At 54.5% G+C, this 24,206-nt stretch overlaps 2 protein-coding genes and 1 pseudogene across 6 annotated transcripts in view; 2 read left to right on the forward strand and 1 right to left on the reverse strand.

Annotated features, from left to right (window-relative positions):
* The window catches only part of PRKCD (protein kinase C delta), a 65,886-nt gene extending 56,337 nt beyond the window's left edge, over positions 1–9,549 (forward strand). For all 4 annotated transcript variants that reach the window (XM_022572864.3, XM_022572865.3, XM_022572866.3 and 1 more), the window contains 2 exons: positions 1–7,817; positions 9,370–9,549. The exon at positions 1–7,817 is cut by the window's left edge and continues 23,977 nt beyond it. The gene's annotated coding sequence lies outside the window, so the exon portion shown is untranslated. The remainder of the gene's footprint in view (positions 7,818–9,369) is intronic.
* Positions 4,157–24,206, reverse strand: part of TKT (transketolase) — a 26,937-nt gene continuing 6,887 nt past the window's right edge. The window contains exons 2-14 of the mRNA XM_022572863.2: positions 21,521–21,638; positions 20,589–20,702; positions 19,689–19,786; positions 15,267–15,458; positions 13,283–13,401; positions 11,622–11,815; positions 10,716–10,880; positions 9,398–9,554; positions 7,438–7,568; positions 6,752–6,835; positions 6,551–6,644; positions 5,145–5,267; positions 4,157–4,446 (exon numbers count right to left, since the gene is read on the reverse strand). Of these exons, the coding sequence (XP_022428571.1) occupies positions 4,271–4,446; positions 5,145–5,267; positions 6,551–6,644; positions 6,752–6,835; positions 7,438–7,568; positions 9,398–9,554; positions 10,716–10,880; positions 11,622–11,815; positions 13,283–13,401; positions 15,267–15,458; positions 19,689–19,786; positions 20,589–20,702; positions 21,521–21,638 (1,765 nt within the window). The 3' untranslated portion in view covers positions 4,157–4,270. The remainder of the gene's footprint in view (positions 4,447–5,144; positions 5,268–6,550; positions 6,645–6,751; positions 6,836–7,437; positions 7,569–9,397; positions 9,555–10,715; positions 10,881–11,621; positions 11,816–13,282; positions 13,402–15,266; positions 15,459–19,688; positions 19,787–20,588; positions 20,703–21,520; positions 21,639–24,206) is intronic.
* LOC115803138 (dihydrofolate reductase pseudogene) lies at positions 6,872–9,549 on the forward strand (annotated as a pseudogene). Its single transcript, XR_016394735.1, has 2 exons — positions 6,872–6,987; positions 7,645–9,549. The product of XR_016394735.1 is annotated as a dihydrofolate reductase pseudogene (transcript).

Genomic DNA, 24,206 nt, shown 5'->3' on the forward strand with positions numbered 1-24,206 from the left:
CACAATAGTTATGTAAGATGCCACCACTGGAGAAAGTTGGCTGAGGTCATGAGACCTCTTCTTTTTTTGCAACTTCTTGTGAATCCACAATTATCTCAACAAAAAAGATTTTAAAAAATGGCAGACCCACAGAACAGGAGAAAATATTTTCAAATCATAATTCTGATAAGGGACTTGTATCTGGACTACATAAATAAAGAACTCTTACAATTTGTCTTAGTTTGGGCTACTGTTATAAATTACCATAGACTGGGTGGTTTAGCCAACAATTATTTATTTATCATAGTTCTGGAAAGTCCAAGATCAAGGTGCCCTCAGATTTGGTGTCTGAAAGCCCTCTTCCTGGTATGCAGATGGCTTTTTAGTTATGTCCTCACATAACATAAGACAGATCTTATTTGCTTCCTCTTTTTTTTTGGCTGTGTTGGGTCTTCGTTTTTGTGCGAGGGCTTTCTCTAGTTGTGGCAAGCGGGGGCCACTCTTCATCGTGGTGCGCGGGCCTCTCACTATCGCGGCCTCTCTTGTTGCGGAGCACAGGCTCCAGACACGCAGGCTCAGTAGTTGTGGCTCACAGGCCTAGTTGCTCTGCAACATGTGGGATCTTCCCAGACCAGGGCTCGAACCCGTGTCCCCTGCATTGGCAGGCAGATTCTAAAACACTGCGCCACCAGGGAAGCCCCCTTTGCTTCCTCTTTTAAAAGGGCATTAATTCCATTGTAAGAGCTCCACCCTCATGACCTTATCCAACCCTAATTATCTTCCAAAGGCCCCACCTCCAAATTTCATCACACTAGGGATGAGAATGTCCACATATGGACTTTGAGGGGATACAAACATTCAGTCCATACAATTCAATAATAAGAAGAAAAATAACCCAATTTTAAAAATAGACAAAGAATCCGTATAGATATTTCTCCAAAGAAGGTGTGCAAATGGCCAATAAGCATATAAAAAGATGTTCCACACCATTATCCATCGTGAGAATGCAGATCAAAACCATGAGATACCACCTCACCTGTAATAAAAAAGATAATTACAAGTGTTGGCAAGGGTGAAGAGAAATTGGATCTGTTATGCATTGCTGGTGGGAATGTAAAATGGCACAGCCATCAGCCTTGCAGTTCCTCAGAAAGTTAAACATAGATAGTTACCAGCAATTCCAATCCTAGGTATACACCCAAGAGAAATGAGAACATATGTCCCCCCCAGACCACAAATGTTTATAGAAGCGTTACTTATAGTAGACAAAAAGGAGAAATAACTGATGAATGGAAAAATAAAATGCGGTATAACCATACAATAATATATATTATTTGGCAATAAAAAGAAATGAAATTCTGATACATGGGTGAACCTTAAAAACATATGGTAAGTAGAAGAAGGCAGAAAAGACCTGTATTATTTTGTCAGGCTCACCTAGCTCAGCCTCGCCTGAGAACCGAGAAGTCCCCAGGGCACCCCTCACCCCTGTAGCCATGTCACATGCACGGCTGTGGGGTGGTGCAAAGAAAAGTGATCCCTGGCCTCCCCTCCCTGCCAGCTGGGCTGGGAGGCCCTTCACTGGTGCCAGGAGTTTGTCCTGAGGCTGTTGTGGGGCCCTGGAGCTGACCCTCCCCAGGCCATACTGACCTCCCACTCAGCTGCCTAAGCCATGAGGCTTGGCCAGGCCTTTCTGGCTGGGAGGTCAGGCCAAGGAGAGCCTTGGGCACTGTGTCCTGGCTTCTCATCCTCCCTGGCCAGGGGCTGAGGAGGAAATAACAGGTTCCTCGGACTCTCATGAGGGCCCAGCTGACTGGGCTTCCTGCACGTGCTTGGCCACACCGCACAGCATGTGGGGTCTTAGTTCCCTGACCAGGGATCAGACCCGCCGTCCCTGCAGTGGAAGCGCGGAGTCTTAATTGCTGGACCTGTAGGGAAGTCCCTACCAAGCACGTTTTATACTATGTCTTCTCACCCAAAGAGAGGAAGCAGGGTTTCAAAGGCTCATCATGGGCTCTGGGTCCATAAGTGTCCCAGTTTCCTGTGTCCCTGATGTCTTAGGACTAGGTCTGGGGCCTTGGGAGTATTGTCACTTCCTTCATATCCTGCCTAAGCCCCAAGGGCCTGCCCGCCCAGGCCTTTGTCTTTTCCCTCACAAGCTGTGTGGGTTTTGAGAGGCTTAGCAGGCTGGGGTGTTGGGGCAGCTGCCTGTCCTGTCCCTCTGCTTGGATTATCCAGGGCTGCCCAGGTCCTTGGGGCCATGGCTGATGCATATAGATGGGCCCAGCAGGTCTACCCCAGCCTCCCTGCAGGCCTGGGCCTGTGTCCATGGCTCAGGTGCCCTTTTCCCACCATTTGCTTCTAGAAACTTACGTGCATGGGCCTTAGGCCCCAAGGACCACAGGTGGCTTTGCTGACAGCTGTACAGAATCTGAGCTCCAGCGTGCTCTGTCCACGCTCACCATGGCCATGGTCCTGCAGGACCCAAGGCCCTTCTCCAGGTGCCCGCTGCACAACCCCTTCTCCAGGGGGCTGAGGGTGCAGAGGCTGAGGTCTCGGAGTGAGAGAGAACCGGGTTCCAATCCCAGCTCTGCCTTTTACTACTGTGCTGGAGTAACTGGTGTCTCATCTGAGCCTCAGTTCTACCTCATCTGAAAGATGGGGATGATCCAGGTGGAAGGGCTAAATAGATGTATACACATAAAGCGCTGGCTTGCAGGAGGTGTTCAGCAATGTCACCTTCACCTCCCACTCCTCTGGTCCTGGTTGGCTGCAGCCCAGTCCTGGGACAACAGCTGCCGTCCCACTCCTTGTCTCAGCCCCACCTTGGGGATCCATTCCAGGCATCACAGTACCAGGGATGACCACCAGGTGGCAGCCACCCCAGCTCCCTGTCCCCAGGCTGCTGCTTTGCAGACCTCCATGGATTTCCTTACTCTTTTTTTCTGGTTTACTGTAGTTTATTTTGGATTATACAAGAAGGGGAATCAGAGTTGTGTCAGGACCCAGAGCTCTGGCTGAGAACTATCCTCTTCCCCCCATCCCACTGGTCCCAGGCGGGAAGAGAGGGCTTGCCTGCTCCCCTCCTCCCCCTACCCATGTGGGCTTCCTGCAGTGCCTGGTGCCAGCCTCCCTGGTGTTTGCCCTGATGTCCGCTTCTGGTGCTTAAGTTGCCTCCAGTTGGTGCCAGCAGGCTGATAAGCCCTGGCTCAGGACTCCTCCCCGCCCCTGCTCTTCCTGGCACCCTTTGGAATTGGTGTTAAACACAGGCACACAGCCTCTGGTCCAGCCAAGCTGGCTGAGTAGCCTTGTGAGCTGACTGTGGGTGTAACTGCTTCATACTGTCCAGGTTGTTGGGCGGACAAATAGACATGTCTGTGAGTGTCTCATCTCCCCAAGGGCTCCGGATTTCCTGGGAACCCCACCAGTGGCTGGGAGCACCCAGCTCTCTTTCCCTGGCATTAGTTTGTCCTAGGTCGGGATAAGGTTCGATGCATTTGGCTACAGGCAAGGCCTACCGTAGCTGAGCCCAGGGAGCAAGGGAGAAATAAGCTGTGGTCACGGGGGTGAGGGAACCAGCCCCACGTAGAGGCTGGAGCTCGGGCCTGGACAGCTTTCTAAGTGTGAGCAGAAGCTCCTGGACCAGCTGTCAAATACAGAGTCCGGCCCCAGAGGCAAGGCCCAGGAAACTGCATTTTCACAAGTCGTGGGGAGGCAGTTCTGCACACTTGGAATTGAGGACTGCTGGGTCTGTGGTGCTGGGTGGGAGATTCTTGTTTTTCTTGCTGCCTGCAGCTCTGATGCCGACCTGAGAGCTTCATTCTTTCTCAGGATGGGGCTACCCTGTTTGCCTCTGCTTCTCTGAGGCTGCTGGTTAAGAGGGCATGGGAAGGAACTGGAGCAATAAGCGAGTGCCCTCCCTACCCCAGGAGACCTCGGACCACAGGGGTCAGACTATGAGGCAGCTCCCTAGACCCCTGGGGCCGGGCCAGCTGAGGGTGAGAGCTTCCGCCTCTGGGCTGGAAGGCAGGTTGCAGGCGAACCTGGTGGTGCTTGGGAAGCAGCAGCAGCAGCTCAGAACCGACTGCGCCAACCTCCCTACTTCTCCCTCCACCCTTCTTCCTCTGAACCAGCACTGGCTGCATTCACACCAAAGAAAAAGCATTTCAGGAGCCAATTCATTTTTCTCAAAACATATATTTATGACTCCTCTCGGCACATCTTTGAGCACCTCTGCCAGGATCTCAGGAATGTGTAGAACTCACTCCCACGCTGTACCCCACACCCCCCACTAGGCCTTGGTGACCAGGCCCCGCACGGCTTGCGCGATGGCGTCCTTGTCAATGCCGAACATCTTGAGCAGCTCTGTTGGTTTCCCGCTTCTTGGCACATGGCTGACAGCCAGGCGGGTGACAGTGACGCCAGGCTCGCCCATTACTGCAGAGGCCACTGCCTCACCTATGCCACCTGGACAAAGGAAAGGAGGTGAGTCAGGTGATGCAGCCTCAGGTGAGCAGTGGGCAGGTCCCCAGAGCCCCTAGCTGCCCCCCTGGGCCCTGAATCAGTTGGAGTTTATTCCCTTTCCCAAGGGTGGGGGGATGGCCTATATACCAACCACCGTGCCCTACGCCTGTAGCCAGAGCAGACATCACCAATCACAGTACTTATTTTTTTCATAAGCCCAAATATGGCCTCTGAGTCATACTGAGCACCATCCTCTGGGCAGCTGTCATCAACCGACATCCGCACCTGGTCTCAGGGTCTAAGCCCGTCTATCCCCGGGGGCCTGCTTTGGAGGAGAGAGTAGTGTGTATTTGTAGAGGGTGGCTTTGTGAAAAACTCAGTAAAGCCAGAAATTGTGTCGCTTTCCCGGTTTGATTCTGCACAACAGCCTTAACTTTCAGGTACTTCAGGGACATGACCACTGTGTGCTCTTAGCACGGCTGGAACCCTCTCGGGCTTCCTGGGTCAGGCAGGGATCCAAGGAGCCATTCCAGCCGTTGAGTTCAAGGGTCCCCAGGCCAAGCCTGAGGTCTGTTAAGAGGCCAAGTCCCAGCTGCTCTGGGTTTCCTGGGCCGCAGCTACCTTCCTGGGGCTGGGATAAAGGAGGATGTCCAGCCCTATGCCCCCAGCCCTCCCAACCTGTGTGTCCCTGGCTCTCTCACCTTCATAGTAGTGGTCCTCCACGGTGACGATCCTGCCCTTGGTAGCACGGGCACTGTCGAGAATGAGCTTCTTGTCCAGGGGCTTGATGGTGAAAGGGTCCAACACGCGAATGTTGATCTTCTCTGTGAGGTGAGGAGAAGTGGGGCGGGCTGAGGGGAAGGAGCTGGGCACCATGGGTCTGCCCTTTGGGGGCCTTTGATGGGCACCCTGCGAGGGGGCCTGTCACACAGCTGCCCACCCCCAATGGCTCGGCCACCTCCTCTGTTGATCTGTGATGCCCGTGTCCTCCACACCCACCCCTCCACCTCGGAGCCTCCCTGGCCTGACAGGAGCAGCAGGTCTCAGGCAGGAAGAGGAGCGCCTCCTCTCTCCCCTCACGCCCTGGGCTGCAGTATCTTGGCCTTTGGACTGACTGTCAGGGAAAGCCAGAGGGACGGCCGCCTCCAGGGGTCCGCCCTGAGGTAAAGTGAGGGCATGTGGGGTGGTGGGGAGGGGAGCTGTGGCTGCAGGCAGGACAGTGTCAGGTCAGGAGGATGGGTCAACCCTCCCCCTGGATCTCCAGCCCGTCTCGCTCCTGCTCTGGCCCTCCCCCCAGTTCCTCAGAGCTCTGTTCCTTCTGCCTGGGCCTCTTCGATACCCTCTTTGCTTATCAGTTCCTACTCACATCTGAGGTCATTTTCTTTTCTTTTTTTAAATTTATTTATTTTTGGCTGCATTGGGTCTTCGTTGCTGCGCGCGGGCTTTCTCTAGTCGCCGTGGCTTGTCTTGTTGCAGAGCACGGGCTCTAGGCGTGTGGGCTCAGTAGTTGTGACTCCCAGGCTCTAGAGCGCAGGCTCGGTAGTTGTGGCGCATGGGCTTAGTTGCTCCGCGGCAGGTGGGATCTTCCTGCACCAGGGCCTGAACCATGTCCCCTGCACTGGCAGGTGGATTCTTAACCAGTGTGCCACCAGGGAAGCCCTGAGGTCATTTTCCTAAGGACACTCATGTCCACCCTCTCCTGGGTGCTCAGCACGGCTGAAATCTGTTGTGATTCTACTGCAGGGGAGGCTAATGCCTGTCTTCCCTACAGCTAACACTTGTGAGCTCGCAGTGATAATAACAATGCCAGGTCACGTTTATTAAATCCTCAGGACAGCCCCGTGAGGAAGGTGATAGTACCTCCATCATGGATGGGGAAACGAGCCACAACGATGCTGAATAACAGACTTAGTTAATTAGCAGCCAGCTAAGTAGATTCAGGCTCCAGGGCCTCTGATCTGGCCACCATGCTGGGCACACAGTGAGTGTTCCAAGCCTGGCTTTTAGTAATATTCTCATCATTTAATTAGACGAGATTTTTCTTCACCCAAGACTGGGTCTGCAGTTAGCACCCCATCTAAAACTTTGTGGGTCCCACCCTCCTTACCTTTCTTTAGCAGGTCAGCAGCAGCCAAGGCCTCATGCAGGGTCACCCCAGCCCCGATCACAGTCACCTGGTCGTCCCTGCTCTTCAGGACCACCTGGGGGCAACATGGGGGCCAGTGAGGCTCAGAGTCTGGTAGACTGGGGTGGGTCCCGACCTCAGGCTCTCTCTGTGGGATCTCATTGGGGTATAAACCACACTGACCTTGGCCTGTCCGATTTGGAAATCCTCATTGTTGTTGTAGATGATGGCATTTTCTGGGCGGCTGGTCCGGATGAAGCAGATGCCCTGGAATGAAACAGAATAACTGAGGATTTCAGGATGCAGGACTTCCAACCCTGAGGACTGGAGTCTTTCCTCTGCAGCACGTGCCTCTCCAAATATTCCTCCTGCGTGACAGCCAGCCCCAAGCCCCAGATGGAAGATAACTTCTCCATCAGGTAGACTGGCCTCCAAGGACTGCACCCCCCCGCCCCCCGCCCCAGAGTGCTGTGGCTCACCCCCTGCCCTCAGAGGGACGAGAGCCATGTGAGACATTCCAGTCAATGGCAGCGTGGCTCTTGTTCAGGACTCAGTTCATTCCGTCTTGGAGAATTCAACTCAGGGAGGGCAGACAGGCAGCAACTGCTGGATTGGCAGGGGCTGCCAGGATGCTCAGTGGTGAAAGAGAGTGGTGATCAATTAGCAATGTCTGCCACGCAGCAGGAAGGGTGGTGTGTATTTCATTTTTCCTGGTCTAACTCCTCCAAGCCACAACACCAGTGCAAGGTCAGGAGACACCACTCTGGGGCAGCAAATTATCAGCTCTGGGCCTGCATACTGGCCTCCCTTCCCGTCCCTTTACGGAAGCGCTAGCTGCCAGCTGAAGAAAGAACAGTTAAGTGACCTACCTTTCTATTGGCTGCTAATTCCACTGCCTTCTCCGTAGACACCCCATCGCTTGGGTAAAAGACGGTTGACATGGGGACAGACCGAAACATAGCCAGATCTTCCAGGGCCATCTGGGAGGGCCCATCTTCCCCTGGGGTGTGGGAAAGGATATGCTAAAGTAAGACCTCAGGCGTGGAATGGAATCCTGGCCCCAAACCCTGTTTCAGAAGTCCGGGGACAGAATTTCGCGCCAAGCTGGTGGGCTATCCCCGGCAGTGTGACGTGCTAGCTCGGAAGTGTTTTCTGCCACCGTCATGGTTCGTCTGCTAAACTGCATTGTCGCTGTGTCCCAGAACATGGGCATCGGCAAGAATGCGGACCTGCCCGGGCCCCTGCTCAGGTAAACAGAATTTGGTGATTATGGGTGGGAAAACCTGGTTCTCCATTCCAGAGAAGAATCGACCTTTAAAAGGACAGAATTAATATAGTTCTCAGTAGAGAACTCACAGAACCTCCACAGGGAGCTCGTTTTCTTGCTAAAAGTCTGGATGATGCCTTAAAACTTATTGAGCAACCAGAATTAACAAATAAAGTGGACGTGGTTTGGATAGTGGGAGGCAGTTCCGTTTATAAGATATCCAGGTGTTCCTTCTGATGTCCAGGAGGAGAAAGGCATTAAGTACAAATTTGAAGTATATAAAAAGAACAATTAATGTGAAAGTGATTTCTGATCTAAAGCCTCCTCCTCCCCCCCCCCAAAAATTATGTATTTTTTGTTGTGGAGAGTGTTGTTGACTTTAGATCTATGGATAATTATTTCTAAGCAAAGTACTTTTTTTTTAAGCAAAGTACTTTTATTCCCCATTAATCTTAACAAGACTGTATCAGATACCATTTGTGAAACATTTCTTGCTGTAACTGCCTGAATGCCCATCAAGAGTCAAGAATAGGTGACCAGCACGTGCCTAGGGTAGAACATCTACCAAGACAGCCCAAAGTGGCAGAGTCCCCTGGTAGCATGAGTTGAAACCAGAGCCTATAGAGCTAGGAGCTAGGCAGATGGGGCCAAAGGTCAGAAATGGATTATAAACAGAAGAGTTAGCATTCAGTTACTAAAACTAGATGAAAAAAGGGACTGTGAATTACTTTATATCACACTTTTGAAAAAAATTCTGTTCACTCAGACTAGGAGTCAATAAGTTGAAAACTCCAGGATACTCCAGAGATAGTAAAGAGGCAGGTACGAGACTACCTTTTCGGTGGTTAAAGGAGAAGGTCTGAGACCTTAAAAAACTTTGTTTCTGATCTTCAATGAGATTGCATGGGATGTTACAATGATAGAATAAGAATTGGCTGCTCTTTACAAAAAAGAATAACCTAATATCAAGCATAATGGCTAAAATTAAAAATTCAAAGAGGTGAAAATTGAGAATGAATATTGCTAGAAATGAAAATTAGTAAGTTAGAAACTAAACACAGAATTAAAAAATGAAAATTAAAACATGTTTTACCCATCACTTTAGCAAAGATTTAGATTAAGTATCAAAAAAAAAAATTAGCATTTTCTGCCTTATAAATTGGTACAACCTTTTTAGAGTGTAAGTTAGCAATATCAATTAAAATTCAAAGTATTCTGGGTTTGGACCCAGAACTTCCACTTCTAGAAATTAATCCTGAACAAAGAAATGGACCCAAGAGTATTTCTTGCAACTTTCTTTTTCAAACTTGGAAACAGCCCAAATGTTGATTAATAAGAAATAACTAACCAATATGTCTATAGAATATAACATCTGCAGCAGTTAAAAAGAATGAAGTACTGACAGAAAAATGCCAAAAATTGCTAAGTAAAAGAAGCAAATTGTGTATAATACTCAAAATGTTTAATAAATGTTCATGTGTGGGAAAAAGCAAAAAAATAAAATAAAATAAAAAGAACTCTGGGGACGTCACAGGTGTGAGCACCCGGCCGCAGCTCCTTACCGATGGACACGCCGCAGTGGGAGCCGCAGAGGTTGATGTTGCTCTCGGAGATGGCTGCCATGCGAATCTGGTCAAAGGCCCGCGTAAAGAAGGCTGCAAAGGTGCTGCAGAAGGGCACCGTCCTGTCACGTGTGGCACAGCCCACGGCGATGCTCACCTGGGGGCAGAGTGGGTGGTGTCAGCCCAGAGGAGGGAGAGGGTGGCCAGGGGGCCCAGGACCCCCAGGGCCACCTCTTGGGAGGTGAGGGTTCCGTCATCCTAGTAACTGTTAATTCTCCTCCTCCCATGCAAGTGATCCTGTGCGCTCACGGACTCCACAGTCTGTTTCCAAACTCCTTCCACTTGAAATCGTAATTTCACAAGTTCTCTTAAAATCACTCTCCTGGGGAACACTTTTCTAGCAAGAAAAGCCTTTCACAGAGCAGGCCAGCAAGCTTGAGCATGGATGGTCCATCCTTCCCAGGCCTCTGCAAGTCTCCTTCACCATCTCCCTGCCACCCCAAGGCCTCTGCAGAGACCAGCCCTCGCAACCCCTCTGTATGCCCAGAGGCCCCAGGCCCCAAATGCTGGCCCAGAAGCACTGAGTGCAGGCACTGGTTCTAAATTGGCATCACCTCCACAGCTCTGAAACCCACCAGCTGACAGGAGCCCTCCTTCCCCAGCCCCCCACCCCCCGGCCCTGGCCCCTCCAGCTGCCAAGGCTGGAAGCCAGAGACAACTTCAGGTTCAGGTGGAGGAAGAACTCTGGATGCAGCAGAGTCAGGTGGTCTCCAGGGTGAGGAAGCTCCCAGTTCCTAGAAGCCTGCAGGCCAGGCTGGGCTCCTCGGCCAGGATATTTTGAAAAACAGGACAAAACACTGTTCCTTATTTAACAACCATAGATCCTGACAAGGAGCTGTTAACCCAACTGTGTGCATGACAGGGGTCCACAAAGTTCTCTCATCTCTGTATTCCACAGGGTGGCAAGGGCCAAAGCCTTGTGCATAAAAGGGCCCGGCAGACTTTGGCTGCTAGTTCCAGCCTCCTGGCTGTGCCTGCCCTTCCACCTGGAGGGCCCTTTACCCCCAGAGAAAGCCCATCCACCACAACGACTGGCCTGCGTGCAGCATCCCCTGCTCAGCTCCCCGGTGTGCACTCACCCAGCCCTTGGGTGTCACAACACCCCTCCCCCACCAGTTACTTGAGGTCAAGGGTCAATGCTGGGTCCTAGCTGTTTCTAGGGCCTAGCAGGCACCTGGCACTGCCAAACACAGCTGCTCAAGGGAACAGGAGGGGTTCGGCCCTGCCCCTGCATCCCTCAGACCCCAGCTGCACTCACCATGTTCTGCTCAGCAATGTAGCACTCGATGAATTGGTCTGGGTGCTCCTTTTTGAAGAGTTCTGAGAAGGTGGAATTCTTGGTGTCCCCGTCCAGGGCGATGATGCGGTCGCTGGCGTGGCCCAGCTTGGCCAGGGCCTGCCCATAGGCCTTGCGGGTGGCTATCTGTAGGGAGGAGAGTGGGAAGGCTGAGCACCTCGGGGGGCATGTGGCCTGGAGCCCAGCCCAGCCTCTGGGCCATAGCTTCCACCAGGGAGGAAAAGGGTAAAACAGCAGAAGAAGGAAGCCCAGCAGCATACGGCCCTATGGAAACTTCTGTAAGGGTGCCAATAAGAACTTAAAACGATGAATGTCTTGGGTGCAGCCTCTTGTCTCCAGCCCGGCTATGAACCATCTGAGCTGGAAAAGATGTCCTAACACCCCCATTTCCCCAGCCCTGTGAAAGAGGCCTGTGAACGCGCCCCACTCTGCACGAGAATACACTGAGGGCCTGGGAGTCAGAAAGCCTGACTCAGGTGGCACTGATGGGTCCACAAGGGGGAGTGCCCAGAGCCGGGCAGGCCTGCCCTTTGCCTGGCCAGAAGTGGGGGAGTCCTGAGCGCAGGCCAAGGCCACGATGGACCGGGGCTGGGGGGGGGGGGAACTCAGAAGCTGTCAGCTTTGATCCCAGTAGCTTGCTGTGTGACTATGGGCAAATCCCTTGCCCTCTCTGAGCCTCTCTGCATGTAAATAATTCCAGAGCTGGCTGGCCCCATGAAAGAACTGGCAGGAGCAACATCTCAGGGTTCTTCCTCACCCAGAACTAATCTAATCTCTCTTCTCTTTCCCAGCCCCAGCCCTGGGGAACCAGAGAACCGCTGCCACCCTAGCCCAACCAGTCCAGAAAAGTGAGGCCCAACTGGGTACCTTGTCCCCAACTTTGTAGCTGGGTGGGGTGGGCATTCTGATGTTGGTAATGTCCACCGAGGGGGTGTCCTCCTGCGGGGGTTTCGCCAGGATCTTCTTTTTGCTCTGGATCTGGCTGTAGATTTCCTGGATGATCTGATCAGCCATGTTTTTGGGGAGGGGCTTCCCATGCCAAGACTCCTTATCTTCTATCCCTATGGGTACAACGTAGGAGGGCAGAGGGACAGGTAAGGTGAAAGCTCCCAGAGGGCCAGGAAACTGCTCGAGGGGGCCTAACCCTCCACACGTCAAGGGCAGGCCGCTATGGGGGTCAGGGAAGGAGGACCATGGTGACCAGCACTCAACTGCAGGCCCCTGTTGAGTAGCAGCCCAGTCCCCCAGGAGCTCCCAGTGGGGAGGGGGCATGTGTGGTAGATGAATGTTGCTGGCATGCCACCCCATCCCATTCCCCTTGCATCACCTCCCCACCCCAAGCCTGCACAGCGTGGGGTCTGCTGTAGAAATCACTCAGTTTGTTGCATAGGTTGGGAGAGGAAGCTGAGGCCTAGGGCAGTGGGGGCACTGCCAAGGTCACCTATGCGTCAGTGAGCAGCAGACGGGGCTCTGTAAGCCCCCAGGTGCAACCCCAGGGGCATCTTGCCGTGTGGGGACCAGTGAGACTTAATAACCTTCTCCTCTAAGGTCACCTCAGATGTCACCACAGCCTGGAGAAAGCCAAGGACTAACCCTCCCAAGCAGCCCCCAGGAGCTGAGGTTTCCAGATCCCACGTGGTGGTAACACCTGAGGAGTCAGCATCAGCGGCACTGAGGCCATGACTGTATCCCAGAGTCCTCTCCCAGAAGGTTCCAGAGCTGTGCACTTCTTCCCAGATACCAGTGAATATCCTCATTTACCTCAAGTCCACACAGGCAGAGGGGGACGTGACCCCTGGTGGGCAGGGGCAGAGCCGGACACATGGCACAGTGAAGCCAGCCCAGAGCCTGCAGTTAGCCCTTTTACTGCCAGACTCCCTGTATCCCTGGGCAAGTCCCTGGCCACTTCTAGCCCCATCTTCCCATCGTTACAATGGGCAAGGGCCATCCCAGCCCCAAGCAAGGGTCTGGAGCCTGTGCCTAGGTGCTAGGGAGGGGCTTATGTCTGCATGGCTCTCAGGCCAGGCACAGGAACCATCTTCCAGACGCTCCTGGGCTGCCCACCAGCACAGGCCTCTGGAATCACTTTTCCATTGCATGGGGGTACCCCGCTTGCCTCCTAGGGAAGAATCTAGGTCTCCCCAGGCTTTCCTGGGGCTCCCGGCATCAGCCCTTCGGCTCAGGGCAGACAGCTGGAGCCGTCAAGGTCGCTCTGCAGATGCCAGGCAGGGAGTGTCCTCTCTCCTTACCCACAGTCCTTCCCAAGTCCTCCCTCTCCTCCTGCCTACACATGACCCCCAGTCGAGACCAGCCAAACCAGGCTCTAAATCCCAGCTCAGCCACGCTGCCCAGCAAGTCTCCTGCTCCCCCTTCCCTGGACTGGGTGCACTCCGCTGAGGAAGCAAGCGGCTGGCTCAACTCCAGGCACGGGCTCTCAGAGGCATATGCCTCCTAAACCACCCCCTCTTCAGTCAGCCGCAGGGCCCAGTCCTGGGGTGGTGGGTGGGAGGAGACTCGAGCATACAGACCTGTGATGCCTCGACCCTTGAAGGTCTTGGCAATGATGACCGTTGGCTGGTTCTTGACCTGCCCGAAAGCCTTGCACAGCTCCTCCACGCTGTGTCCATCTACGATGATAGCGTGCCAGCTGGGGACAGAAAGAGGGCGTGAGGGGTGAGGGCCCTGAGAAGGGTCCTGGGGAAAGGCCCTGCCCTCGCTGCACTGCACGGCTGCGATCTGGAAAAGAGCTGGAGGAGCTGGGGCGCCTCAAACCTGCCGGATTCCGATTTGCGTTTAATTTTCTCTTTTCACATTGTTTTACTTCCTCTTGTTTGCCTTTGAACAGATTTTCCTCCTCTCTCCTAAGTAATGCAAAGACTAGTTACTTATTGTCTTTCATTCCTGAGCTATTCATTTCCTACTGAAAGCTGCTTTTAGGACAATGCAGTGGGTTTGGAATCTACTGCTAGATTTTTGATGAATTTTTATTTAAGGGACACATCCGATCACTCTATAGATGGTGGACGTGGTGCCGGAAACTTGTATAAAATGAGTCATGTTGTCAAACATACAGAGGAGGGAGCCCTTCTCTTTCAGGCAATCCCTTTTGGGACACTTTTTGGCAGATTAATAGTAACAGAAGTAGCAGCTCACACTTATTGAGTGCCCACTCTATGTAAGCACGGGGCTGAGCACATATTAACCCATTTAAACCTGTTGTTGGGCTTCCCTGGTGGCGCAGCGTTTAAGAATCCACCTGCCAATGCAGGGGACACGGGTTCGCGCCCTGGTCCGGGAAGATCCCACATGCTGCGGAGCAGCTAAGCCCATGTGCCACAACTGCTGAGCCTGCGAGCCACAACTACTGAAGCCCACGTGCCTAGAGCCTGTGCTCCCAACAGGAGAAGCCACCGCAATGAGAAGCCCGCGCACTGCAACAAAGAGTGGCCCCCGCTCACCGCAACTAGAGAAAGCCCACGCACAGCAACACCCAACGTAGCCAAACATAAATAAATAAAATAAATTAAAAAAAAAAGAATAAAAGCAAATTATTAAAAACCAACAAAAACCTGTTGTTGTCCCCATTTTACAGACATGTAAACTGACATACTGAAGGTGGAGTAATCTGCCCAAGGCCGCAAAGCAAGTTAAGTGATAAAGCCAGGACTTAAGGAATCTGGCTTCGTAGCCACAAGGTTATGGACACAGACCCAAGGATGCTGCCGGGGTTATACTCCAAGTCCCCAGCCCGATGTGGCCTTGAGGAGGTCTGTCCCTGAGGCATGTTGTGGCTGTTTCTTGCCCTGTCCAACAGAGAATCTTTCTTCTCTTCATTTTCTCCCTCTGTAAGGTCACTCAGATAACAGCCCCGTGTCTGCTGTGTGATCAGGTACTGCAGCTCCAACTCAACTTTCCCTGGTCATCAGCTCATCTATGAAGGGTGGCCTTGAAGGCCCTGGGCCCTCAGAGCCCAACTGCAGAACTTGTATTTGGGGTAGGGGAGGGAAATCAAAGTGAGGCCCTCTCTGGCTGACACCCGCCCAGATGCACCTCCCTGCTTTGTAACACGTGACTCTGAATTCACAACCATCCAAGGCCCATGGGGGAAATCTGGAAATCCTATCTCCCGTTTCCCTATGAGAGGCCTGTTCCTCCTCCTGTCACAGGAGGTAACCAGTGGCCTAACGTACTGAGCGAGCCTGGTCCACACCGTGCACCTCCTGCCTCCTCACCCAAGAACAAGGTGAGGATGTGTGAGATCACGTTATGTGGAAGCTCTGAGAGCCATCACACCACCCAACGTGCAAATAAAGGAACTTGCTCAGAGCTGGGCCTCAGCCCACAGATCCATGGCACTGGCCAGGGCGGCCAAATGCCCTGTGAGTCAGACCCTGAAGGGAGACCTTCTTCTGATGGGGCTTAACCTCTGGCTTCAGCCCCTGCATCTGCAAAGCTTTTGGTACAGAGGTATCCTTTGCTATGAGGGTGCTCAGGCCACAGCCTCGTACGTACCCGAAGGACTCGCAGCGCTTCTGGTAGACGTCCATCTGATGCTGCAGTGGGGTGGGGTCGCTCTGGCCCAGGCGGTTGATGTCAAGAACGGCGACGAGGTTGTCCAGCTTGTAGATGGCCGCAAAGGCCATGGCCTCCCACACGGAGCCCTCTGACAGCTCCCCGTCTCCCAGCAGGCAGTAGACACGGTAGCTGTGGGGGGGAGGGGGGGTGGGTTAGAGACCAGCCCCCCTGCCTGGCCCACGTGCCCCTGGCCTTTCCCTCTGGGAAGTGCAACAGCTGTGCCCACCCCAAGTCCACACCCAGTGAGGAAGGGGCTGTGAAGGAAGCTGTCAGGAGCTCCAGAAAGTAGTACCAGCTGCCAAGAAACAGCTCCAGACAGCAGCGTGGTTAGGGCATGAAGAAAATGGTGAGGTTCACGGGGGTTAACTACTCACGCTGGGCGGGGGGCCCTGAGCCGCCCGCTGCCGGGGCGCACCCACCTCTCTCCACCCCACCGTGAACCAGGACTGCTGGGGGAGCCCTGGGACTCGCTAAGTGGGCCAGAGAGACAGAGCACCTTTCTGCTCAGAGGAGCTGGGCCAGGGAGGCCATCTGTGATGCACCCTAGAGGGAGGCTTCAGGTGAAGATGAGCACGCACGAGGGGGCTTGAAGGCCGGGATCACGGTGTGGGCAGGTGCCTCAAAGGATGGTCTCCTCCCAAACTTCTGGGGCTGGTTCTTACCCAAGACTAGAGCTGGGCCTAGGCTTTCTCCACCCCAGGGTCTATCTCCTGCCCTCAAAACAGGCAGCCATGATTGTTCCAAAGGCAGTGTGACACGGTAAAAAGAGCAATAAAGTTGGGATAAATTACCCAGAAACAGAACCTTCCCTGGCTGGGGAGGGTGGAGCCAAGGGGTGAGGCTGGAGGCAGGGAGACCAGTTCAGGGACCTTGACCCCAACCCCCAGCCCCCCAACTCTGCTTAGCACTGAGTAACTCTCTCAAAGAAGGTAAGTGCAGTTGTTATTCCCAAGAAAACATACAGACAAGGAAACAGGCTCAAAGGTCAAGGCACCTGCCTGAAGATCATTCAGTTGGGGAGCAGCTGAGCGAGGATTCAAACACAGGCCTGACTGCCCAGCCCAGACTGTCCACTCCTTGCTGACTAGGATTGCACACAGGGGTAGGGGCAGCAGGATGCCGAGACCCCCTTTCCCCCGCCCAGCGTCCAGATGCGTGACCCCAGGGAGCGAGGCTGGTGCCTGGATGGCTCGGAGGGATGCAGCCGCCCTGTTGCTGAGTGGGTTGGGCCTCCAGGCCTCCCTGCTACAGGGCCAAGGCAGGGGGAGCTGAAGAGAGGTGGGGACGGCTGTGGTGCTGCCAGCATGACTCAGCACCCCTGCAGGCCTCCAGGTCAGGGAGGGCTCCTGCATCCTCCCCTTGCCACGCCAGGCCCGCACCTTCGCTTCTGCGGCCTCCAGCAGGCCAGGCCACTGGTTCCCCCACAAGGAGCAGAAGGTCCCAGTCACAGAGGCTTATCTGAAGCTGGGTCTTGCATGCTGCAAGGGGGGGCCCAAGGACACTGCAGGGGTGGGGTCTGGCACAGCAGCTCCCGAAAATGACCAGCCTGATGGGGCTAAGCCAGAGAAACCTGTAGGGAACTCGACTTCCCCAAAAAGGGATTCCAGGGAAGCAGACTGGCTGCCTTCCCAACCCCACACCCACTTCCAAGGAACCTGAACTGGGGCCAAGCGTGGAGTTCCAGCATAGCCTCAGACTCAAGTCAGGAGGGCGGTGTGGGGAGACACTGGGGGTGCTTGTGAACAGGAAAGGGGGCCCTGCAGAAGCCAGGGCTAACCCTGAGGCCGCATATTTCCTGAAGCTGTTAGATTCAGGGTAGGGCTACAAATGCCCACAGTCCTGAATTACCATGAAGAGAAGAGACCCTAACGAGAGGGCCAACATTTGCTGCAGGAGTTGGGAAACCACCTCAAATATCCAACAACAGATGACGGTCTAAACGTGTTACAGCATCCCCATAAAACAGAACAGTATCCAGTCATTAAACCTAGCTCTTGGACTTCCCTGGTGGCACAGTGGTTAAGAATCCGCCTGCCAATGCAGGGGACACGGGTTCCAGCCCTGGTCCGGGAAGATCCCACATGCCGTGGAGGAACTAAGCCCGTGCACCACAACTATTGAGCCTGCGCTCTAGAGCCGGGAAGCCACAACTACTGAGCCCGTGTGCCATAACTACTGAGCCCGAGTGCCACAACTACTGAAGCCCGCGCACCTAGAGCGCGTGCTCTGCAACAAGAGAAGCCACCGCAATGAGAAGCCCGTGCACCGCAACAAAGAGTAGTTCCCACTTGCCGCAACTAGAGAAAAGCCCACGCACAGCAATGAAGACCCAACACAGCCAAAAATAAAAATAAAATAAACAAACACTAGCTCTTGACAGGGTGTGAGAAAGTGTTCAGATTTTTCTAAAAAGCATGTAAAATTGTATAAATACTAGGATTATAAATCCATTAAGTTTTTTCTCACAATAACATGGAGGAAATAGGATACACTGTTAAGTGAGACTGAAATGGGGGAGAGGTGGTTAAGAATAAGGAAGAAGTTTCTTTTTTTTTTTTTTGGCCACACCTCGCAGTATGCAGGATCTTCATTCCCCGACCAGAGAGTGAACCCATGCCCCCTGCAGTGGAAGCTCAGTCTTAACTACTGGACCGTCAGGGAAGTCCCTCGTTTCTTTTTAATGCATTCCTGTATTTTAGATTAGTATGTATTTTATAATAAAAAAATTATTTAAAAGAGAAATGGGGAATTCCCTGGAGGTCCAGTGGTTAGGACTCAGTGCTCTCGCTGCCGGGGCCCCAGGTTCGATCCCTGGTTGGGGAACTAAGATCCCATAAGCCATGTAGTGCAACCAAAAAAAAAAAAAAGAAAAGAGAAATGGAAGAGACCCAATTGGATGTGTGCTCCCTGGTTGATGGCTGGACAGACCTGACTGGAGGCTGGATCCAGGACCTCTGGCAGCTGGCGCAGCCTGGTAATTCCCTTAACCCCTCAGCCTTAGCTAACCCTGGCCACTGAGAACCCAGCTAAACGCTATCTCCCTACACTGGCTTTTCCCATTATGTTAGGGTCAGGAAACGACCCTTCACGAGGAATTATTTCAAGCAACTGTAGAGAATAATTAACTCACAGCTCTGGTTCTATGCCAAATAAAATACTCTTAAACACACATCCCATTCTTTGTGACTTTCTTCACTGCACAGTGAATCACTTCTGGGTGTAGCTGAGCCTGGCCCCAGAGGCCAGCCCGGGAGGCTATGCCGTCAGGTAACACTGGCCTGAGTCTGGAAGGCCTCGCAGCCCCAGCCCACCTCCTGGAGAGCTGTCTCAGGAGCTTGCCCTGCACACAGTAGGTGCTCACTGGGGTGGAGCATCCAGTCAGGCTTCCTGTAGCCACCTGCCGCCTGCAGGCCAGACTCCCTCGGCCTCTCCTCTGGGAAGCTTCCCGCCCACAGAGCTCCCCGAGCCTGCTGTGCTTCCCTCAGGCCCCTCAGAGCAGCCTGGGGACCCTGAATATGGACTCCAGATGCACACCCTGGGTTCACATCCTGCCTCCACCATAAGGCAAACACCTTACCTCAGTTTCCCCACCTGTGAGAGGGGCAGCTGTACGCACCTTATCACCTCATCAAGGTGAAACCCTATAAAGCACAGAGCACAGGGCCTTAAACGGTAAAGGAGTGAAGAAACCACTCGGACAGCCTGCAGCCGACACCCCTCCCCTCCGCAACAGACACCTGTCTGCAGGCCACGGCGGACGGCCTTGCAGCTGAAACCTGCCTCGAGGGGCTTCTCTCCCAAGCTGCCTGGTGCTGCCGCAGCAAACCTCTCTGACCAGGCTGCTCACCCTCCACAGGCCACTCTCTCCAGGGTTCATCTCTTCCCTGGCTGACACGTGGGGGTCAGGGAGGCCCAGAAACACCCCCGGAACACCCCATTTTCTCCTTTCCCGAGGTAAAGGCGAGTGGCTCAGGCCTGGGTTCTCGGCACCTAGTCAGGCATTGAGAGGTGGGCCCACCTAAGACTTCCAGGGTCCAGGTGCCAGGCTTGGGGGGAACACGGGAACTCATGAGCCAAAGCGCTCTGGCCAAAGAGCATGTGGCTCTGTACGCAAGCCTGGCCCTACCAGTCACTATCCAGGGACTCTGGGCAGGTCCCTTCACTCCTTTGAGCCTATTTCCTCATCTGAAAAGGGAGCTGGTCCTGGTACCAGCCTCATGCCACACATGCACGGTTAGTTACTCAGTTCCTACTCCGCCCTGGGCAGGCCAGGAGGTGCTTGGGGCCAGCGAGTAAAGCTGGGCCACCAGGACCCCTCCCAAAACCATCGTGGGTGGGGATGGGGAGTGGGAGTGTTACCTGGCTTTGTCCAAGTATTTGCCGGTGTAGGCCATCCCGCAAGCGGCCCCAAGGCCTTGGCCCAGGGAGCCCGTGGCCACGTCGGTGAAAGCTTGTTTCTGTCATGACAGAGGGCTACAGTTACCACAGGCAATGTTTCCCAGAAGTGCCTCCCAGGATTCTAGCCCTGTGGCCTTGGGAGCCTCGAAGCCACACCCCACCCATACCCGGGGTGCAGGCAGGTCTGCAGAAGGCAGTGTGTGACTTCTCATTATTCCCCTACAGCAGTAATTGTGGGTGTGGTTCAAATACCAGCTCGGCCCATGGGGAGCTGTGTGACCTCAGGCCACGGACTGAATCTCTTTGGGCCTTGGTTCCTTCACCTGTAAACAGAGCCCACATTATTCACCTCACACAGTGGTTGGGAGAATTCATGACAAAACTGAAGTATTTGGCCTTAGTGGGTGCCCAGATGGGGCGTCACAGTTTCCATGGTAACCCCATGAACTCCAAACGTTTGCAGCAGCCCGAGGAGCACACCGGGCCGCTTCCGTGGGTGTCACCAGCATCCTGCTGTGACCCCCTTAGAGAATCCCTGGTGAACCTCTTCGCCCAAGCTGTGTCTAAGTGGCCAGGGAGGCCCAGCAGGGAAGGGAAGCCGGTGTTTGGTGCCTGGGGAGAGGCCCTCCCCGCAGTTGACCCAGAATGCCCTGGGCTGGGGCCTTAAAAGTCTCACCTTTCAGCACAAGCTTGGGGTAAACAGCGTGCCCCCAAACCCCTGCTTCTTCCTCCCTTTAATGCCCTCCTCTGCCCTCCAACACCCTCAGCTCCTCAGTGGGTGCCCTGCCCCCTTCCCGCATGCCTTGAGAAACAGGAAGTGGAAGCAGAGGCCTGGAGAGGCTCCTGGTGGGGTGCACTTACCGGGACAGGGTGCCCGTCCAAGTCAGAGCTGATCTTCCTCAGGTTCAGCAGCTCTGCCTCGGGCAGGAAGCCGGCTTCAGCCCAGACGGCATACAGGATGGGCGCTGCGTGGCCCTGCAGGGGATGGACGGTGGGGGGATGGGTCAGATGAGGAGCTGTTCCCACCACGCCCCGAAACCCAGGGCCTGGCCAAACCGAACCTACCGGCCTGGGTATCCCTTTCAGGAAAGGAAGCAAGTGAAGGCTACCTTCCCTCCTTTCATCCCTCTCCAGCCCAAGGCTCCCACAGCCAAGGCGGAGCAGGCCCTAGGACAGGTGCAGGGGGAGCGCAGCTGTGAGGACTGAGGCCAAAACCCCAGCAGGCAGCCGGCCGCCCTAATCCCTGGGTTCTGGCATGTGAGTGGACTTGGACAGACTTCTAGCTCTCATGCCTACCCCGAGAGACCAGAGGCCATGGAGCCAGGCCTGGGTACAGGTGGATTTCGGGGTTTCATGGCATAGTTTGTGGCTATGGTTCTCAAGCGGGGCGGCGGGGGGAGGTGGTCAGTGCGCCCCATCCCAAACCCTACTGCAGGGCATCACCACTCTTGAGGGAGCGAGCATGGCCTGGGTACTGGCACAGCAGAGACGCGTGTAGAAAGCCACAAAGCTATACCCCCGACCTGGACTCCAGTCCTGCCTGTCAACACCAAACATGGGTGGAACACCCAGACCATTTCCATTATCCCCTACTAATTCGGTTGTTTATTCCTTAGCTTGGGGTTAAGTTTACCAGCTGGGTCAGCACAGAGCAAGACACTGAGGGAGGGGCCGGGCGGAGCAGGTGGAGAAGAGTGGTGAGGGGCTGGGTTCACACCAGGGAGGTAGGTCCCCTTCTTACCATTTCAGGGCCCACCCAGCCCCAGGTGAAGGACAGAGGGCTGGCCTCCTACCTTGGAGAGCACAAAGCGGTCGTTGTGAGGGCTCTGGGGATCCATGGCCTTGTAGCGCATGGTGTGGAAGAAGAGGACAGCCATGATCTCGGCGGCGCTGCAGCATGACGTGGGGTGGCTGTGGCCCAGGAGAGAGACAAACGCATACATCACAGCCCTGAACCCCTGATCTACAGGGCTTATTTCACACCCACAGACAGGGACCTGGGGGTGCAGGTCCCAAGGAGTCACGGGCTTGGCTTGTCAGAGAGCCACGTGCTCCTCCCTCCTGGGAGGGTTACATGGGGGTCTCAAGGAGGCACTGCTGGCAGCATGGGGGTTGCACCCTCCCAGGGGCCAACAGTCTGGACCCTCAGAGTCACGGTAATTGAAGAATTCTGGGGCTGGACTAGAGTAAGAAAGGAGGAGGGGTCCAGGAGACTGCGGTGGCCCCTCTATGAACAGTTAGCTAAGTCCCAGTGGGACTGCCCAGGACTCTGCCCACTTGTCGGGGCAACTTGGCGTCCCAGGCCCCCAGGGGTGCTGGGCCTCCTACGGCCCTGGGCAGGGGCTAACGGACGAAGGCTCCCAGCAGCCTCCACCCGCAGGGTTGGTAGTCTGAAAACTGGGCCTTCGGGCTCTCCAAGAGCGTCACTGGGCTGCTCGGCAGGCTTTTAATGGGCATTCTGAGGGCTGGTATAGCCACCAGAAACCAAGTTTCTGCACAGAATTTAACAGGCAACGCAATGTCTTATCTTCTACTAAGGCTACAGTCCTGGAAAAAATAAAAACTCCTTCTGCCTGAGACAGGGCTGGGCTGGCGCTGACAGCAGCAAGCGCCTGCCCTTCCAGGCCTGGGGCGGTGGGCTCAACGGTCTCCCTTTTTCAGGCTCTTGTTCTATTTGCTGCACAGTTATTTGAATGGCTACTGGGCAAAGGACTTAACCGGAGAACGTACAAGGATTATGTCTTAGAGATGTGACATATTCAGGTTTCTTAGGACCCACTTGATTGATTCAGCCCCAGCGCCCAGGAGTGGAGACTGGAGTTCCCGGCAGGACAGCTGTGATTCCTGAAGCTCTCTGGTCCGCAGTTTGATTACAATGTCAGCCTCAGGGCACGTGCCTCCCAGCCGCTCCCTCCATGCAGCTCAGCCAGCTCAGCGCAGCCTTCTGCCGCTGCTCTGAGGCCCTTCACACTAAAACATGCCCACTGCCAAACCCAAGGGCACATGCACCACCTGGAGTTCAGTGGGCCTCCCTCCTCCCTGCCAGCCGGCTCCCACCACGGGTTAGGGGTGAGTCACTCCCAGAGCAGACACATTAGTAGAGAAATCCGGAACTGTCCATGCTGGTTTAGTACCCACATCCCCAGCACACAATCGTCTTATACTTAACCATTTCTACGAACTCCTGGTCATGGGGAAAGACACTAGACCTGAAAGAGGGAGGTGAGGAAATGTGAACGAGAAACCTTTCCCCGCCTGGCAGGAACCCAACTCCCTTGTCGCTAGCGCAGAATTCAGCTGGAGGACACCCCCGTCAACACCAGCCAGGCTGACCTCCTGCCCTTCCCCTCCTAGGGCAGCCCCATCCCTGAGGAACCCTCTTCCAAAAGTCATGACCCTGTTAGGAGAACAGTGGGGGAAGGATGTGGGTGGAGAGCAGGCCAGACTGCTCCAAGAGAAAGAAGGCAGACAGGGACGGGAGCCTGGCCTGCCCTGCGCACCTGGCGGTTCCCAGGAAGGGGCTTCCGGGAGAAAGGGCTGTGACACAAGCACTCTTTGCACATGGTGGAGGTGTGCCTGGCCCGGGCAAAGCTGACGTGGTGGGAGGGAGGTCACCCACGAAGAGACACCAGAAGTTGAAAAGTAGTCGATTTGAACCCTTCCTTGCGAGACCCATGGGGGTTGAGCCTATATTTCCTCCAAAGCCTGCATCCTGGACACACTACTAGCCCTACCTTCATACCTGCCAAATAAAAACATACAGAATAAGGGATCCTTGGGGGCCAGGTGTCTGCTCCACCGCACCCCAGAGCTTCCAGGGAACTCCCTCTGAGAGGTGTCCCAGGTGGGGATATGGGCCACTCAGGCTGTGACTTCAGCACATGCTTCACCTCCCTGAGGCTCAGCTTCCTCACTTGTAAATGGGGTGCTGTGTGGGGATGGCGGGGCGTCCCTAAGACAATGAACTCAAAGTGCCCAGGTGACCATCGGCCACCACCATCTGCTGGAAGACCAGATGCCACACTTCTCAGGGCCTCCAACTCCTCATCTGAAGGCTGGGACCGCGACCCTCTGCGGACCACGGGGCAGGCAGGAGGGAAGAAATGAGCTGAGAACTGCGATGGCGCTCTGCAAACCGTAAACTGCGGAACACACAGGAGACAGTTACTTGTAGGTGCAGCTTACTAGAGGAACTTCAGTGTACAGAGTCTGTGGTCTGAGGGCCTGAGATTCTCCTGTAACCCCAGCCTGCCCCGGGGGGACAACTGTGGGCGGGGGCCCACCCCAAGGTGCTGTACAGGACAAACCCATGAATGTAAACTGGCAAGAGGCAGGGAGGGGTGTGGGCAAGGTGGGAGGCTGCAGGGAGCTTTATCCACTACGCAACTCTTTGTGACGCATGGGGGTTATAAGTTTGTTCCAAAACCTGTCCACTTACTCCTAATTAGTTCAATCTATGAAGGTGGTGCTGAGGCCTTA

Source organism: Delphinapterus leucas, chromosome 10 (assembly GCF_059928025.1).
Source record: "Delphinapterus leucas isolate spDelLeu-1000000601 "Yukka" chromosome 10, BTC_Dleu_Yukka2, whole genome shotgun sequence".
Lineage (NCBI taxonomy): Eukaryota > Metazoa > Chordata > Mammalia > Artiodactyla > Monodontidae > Delphinapterus > Delphinapterus leucas.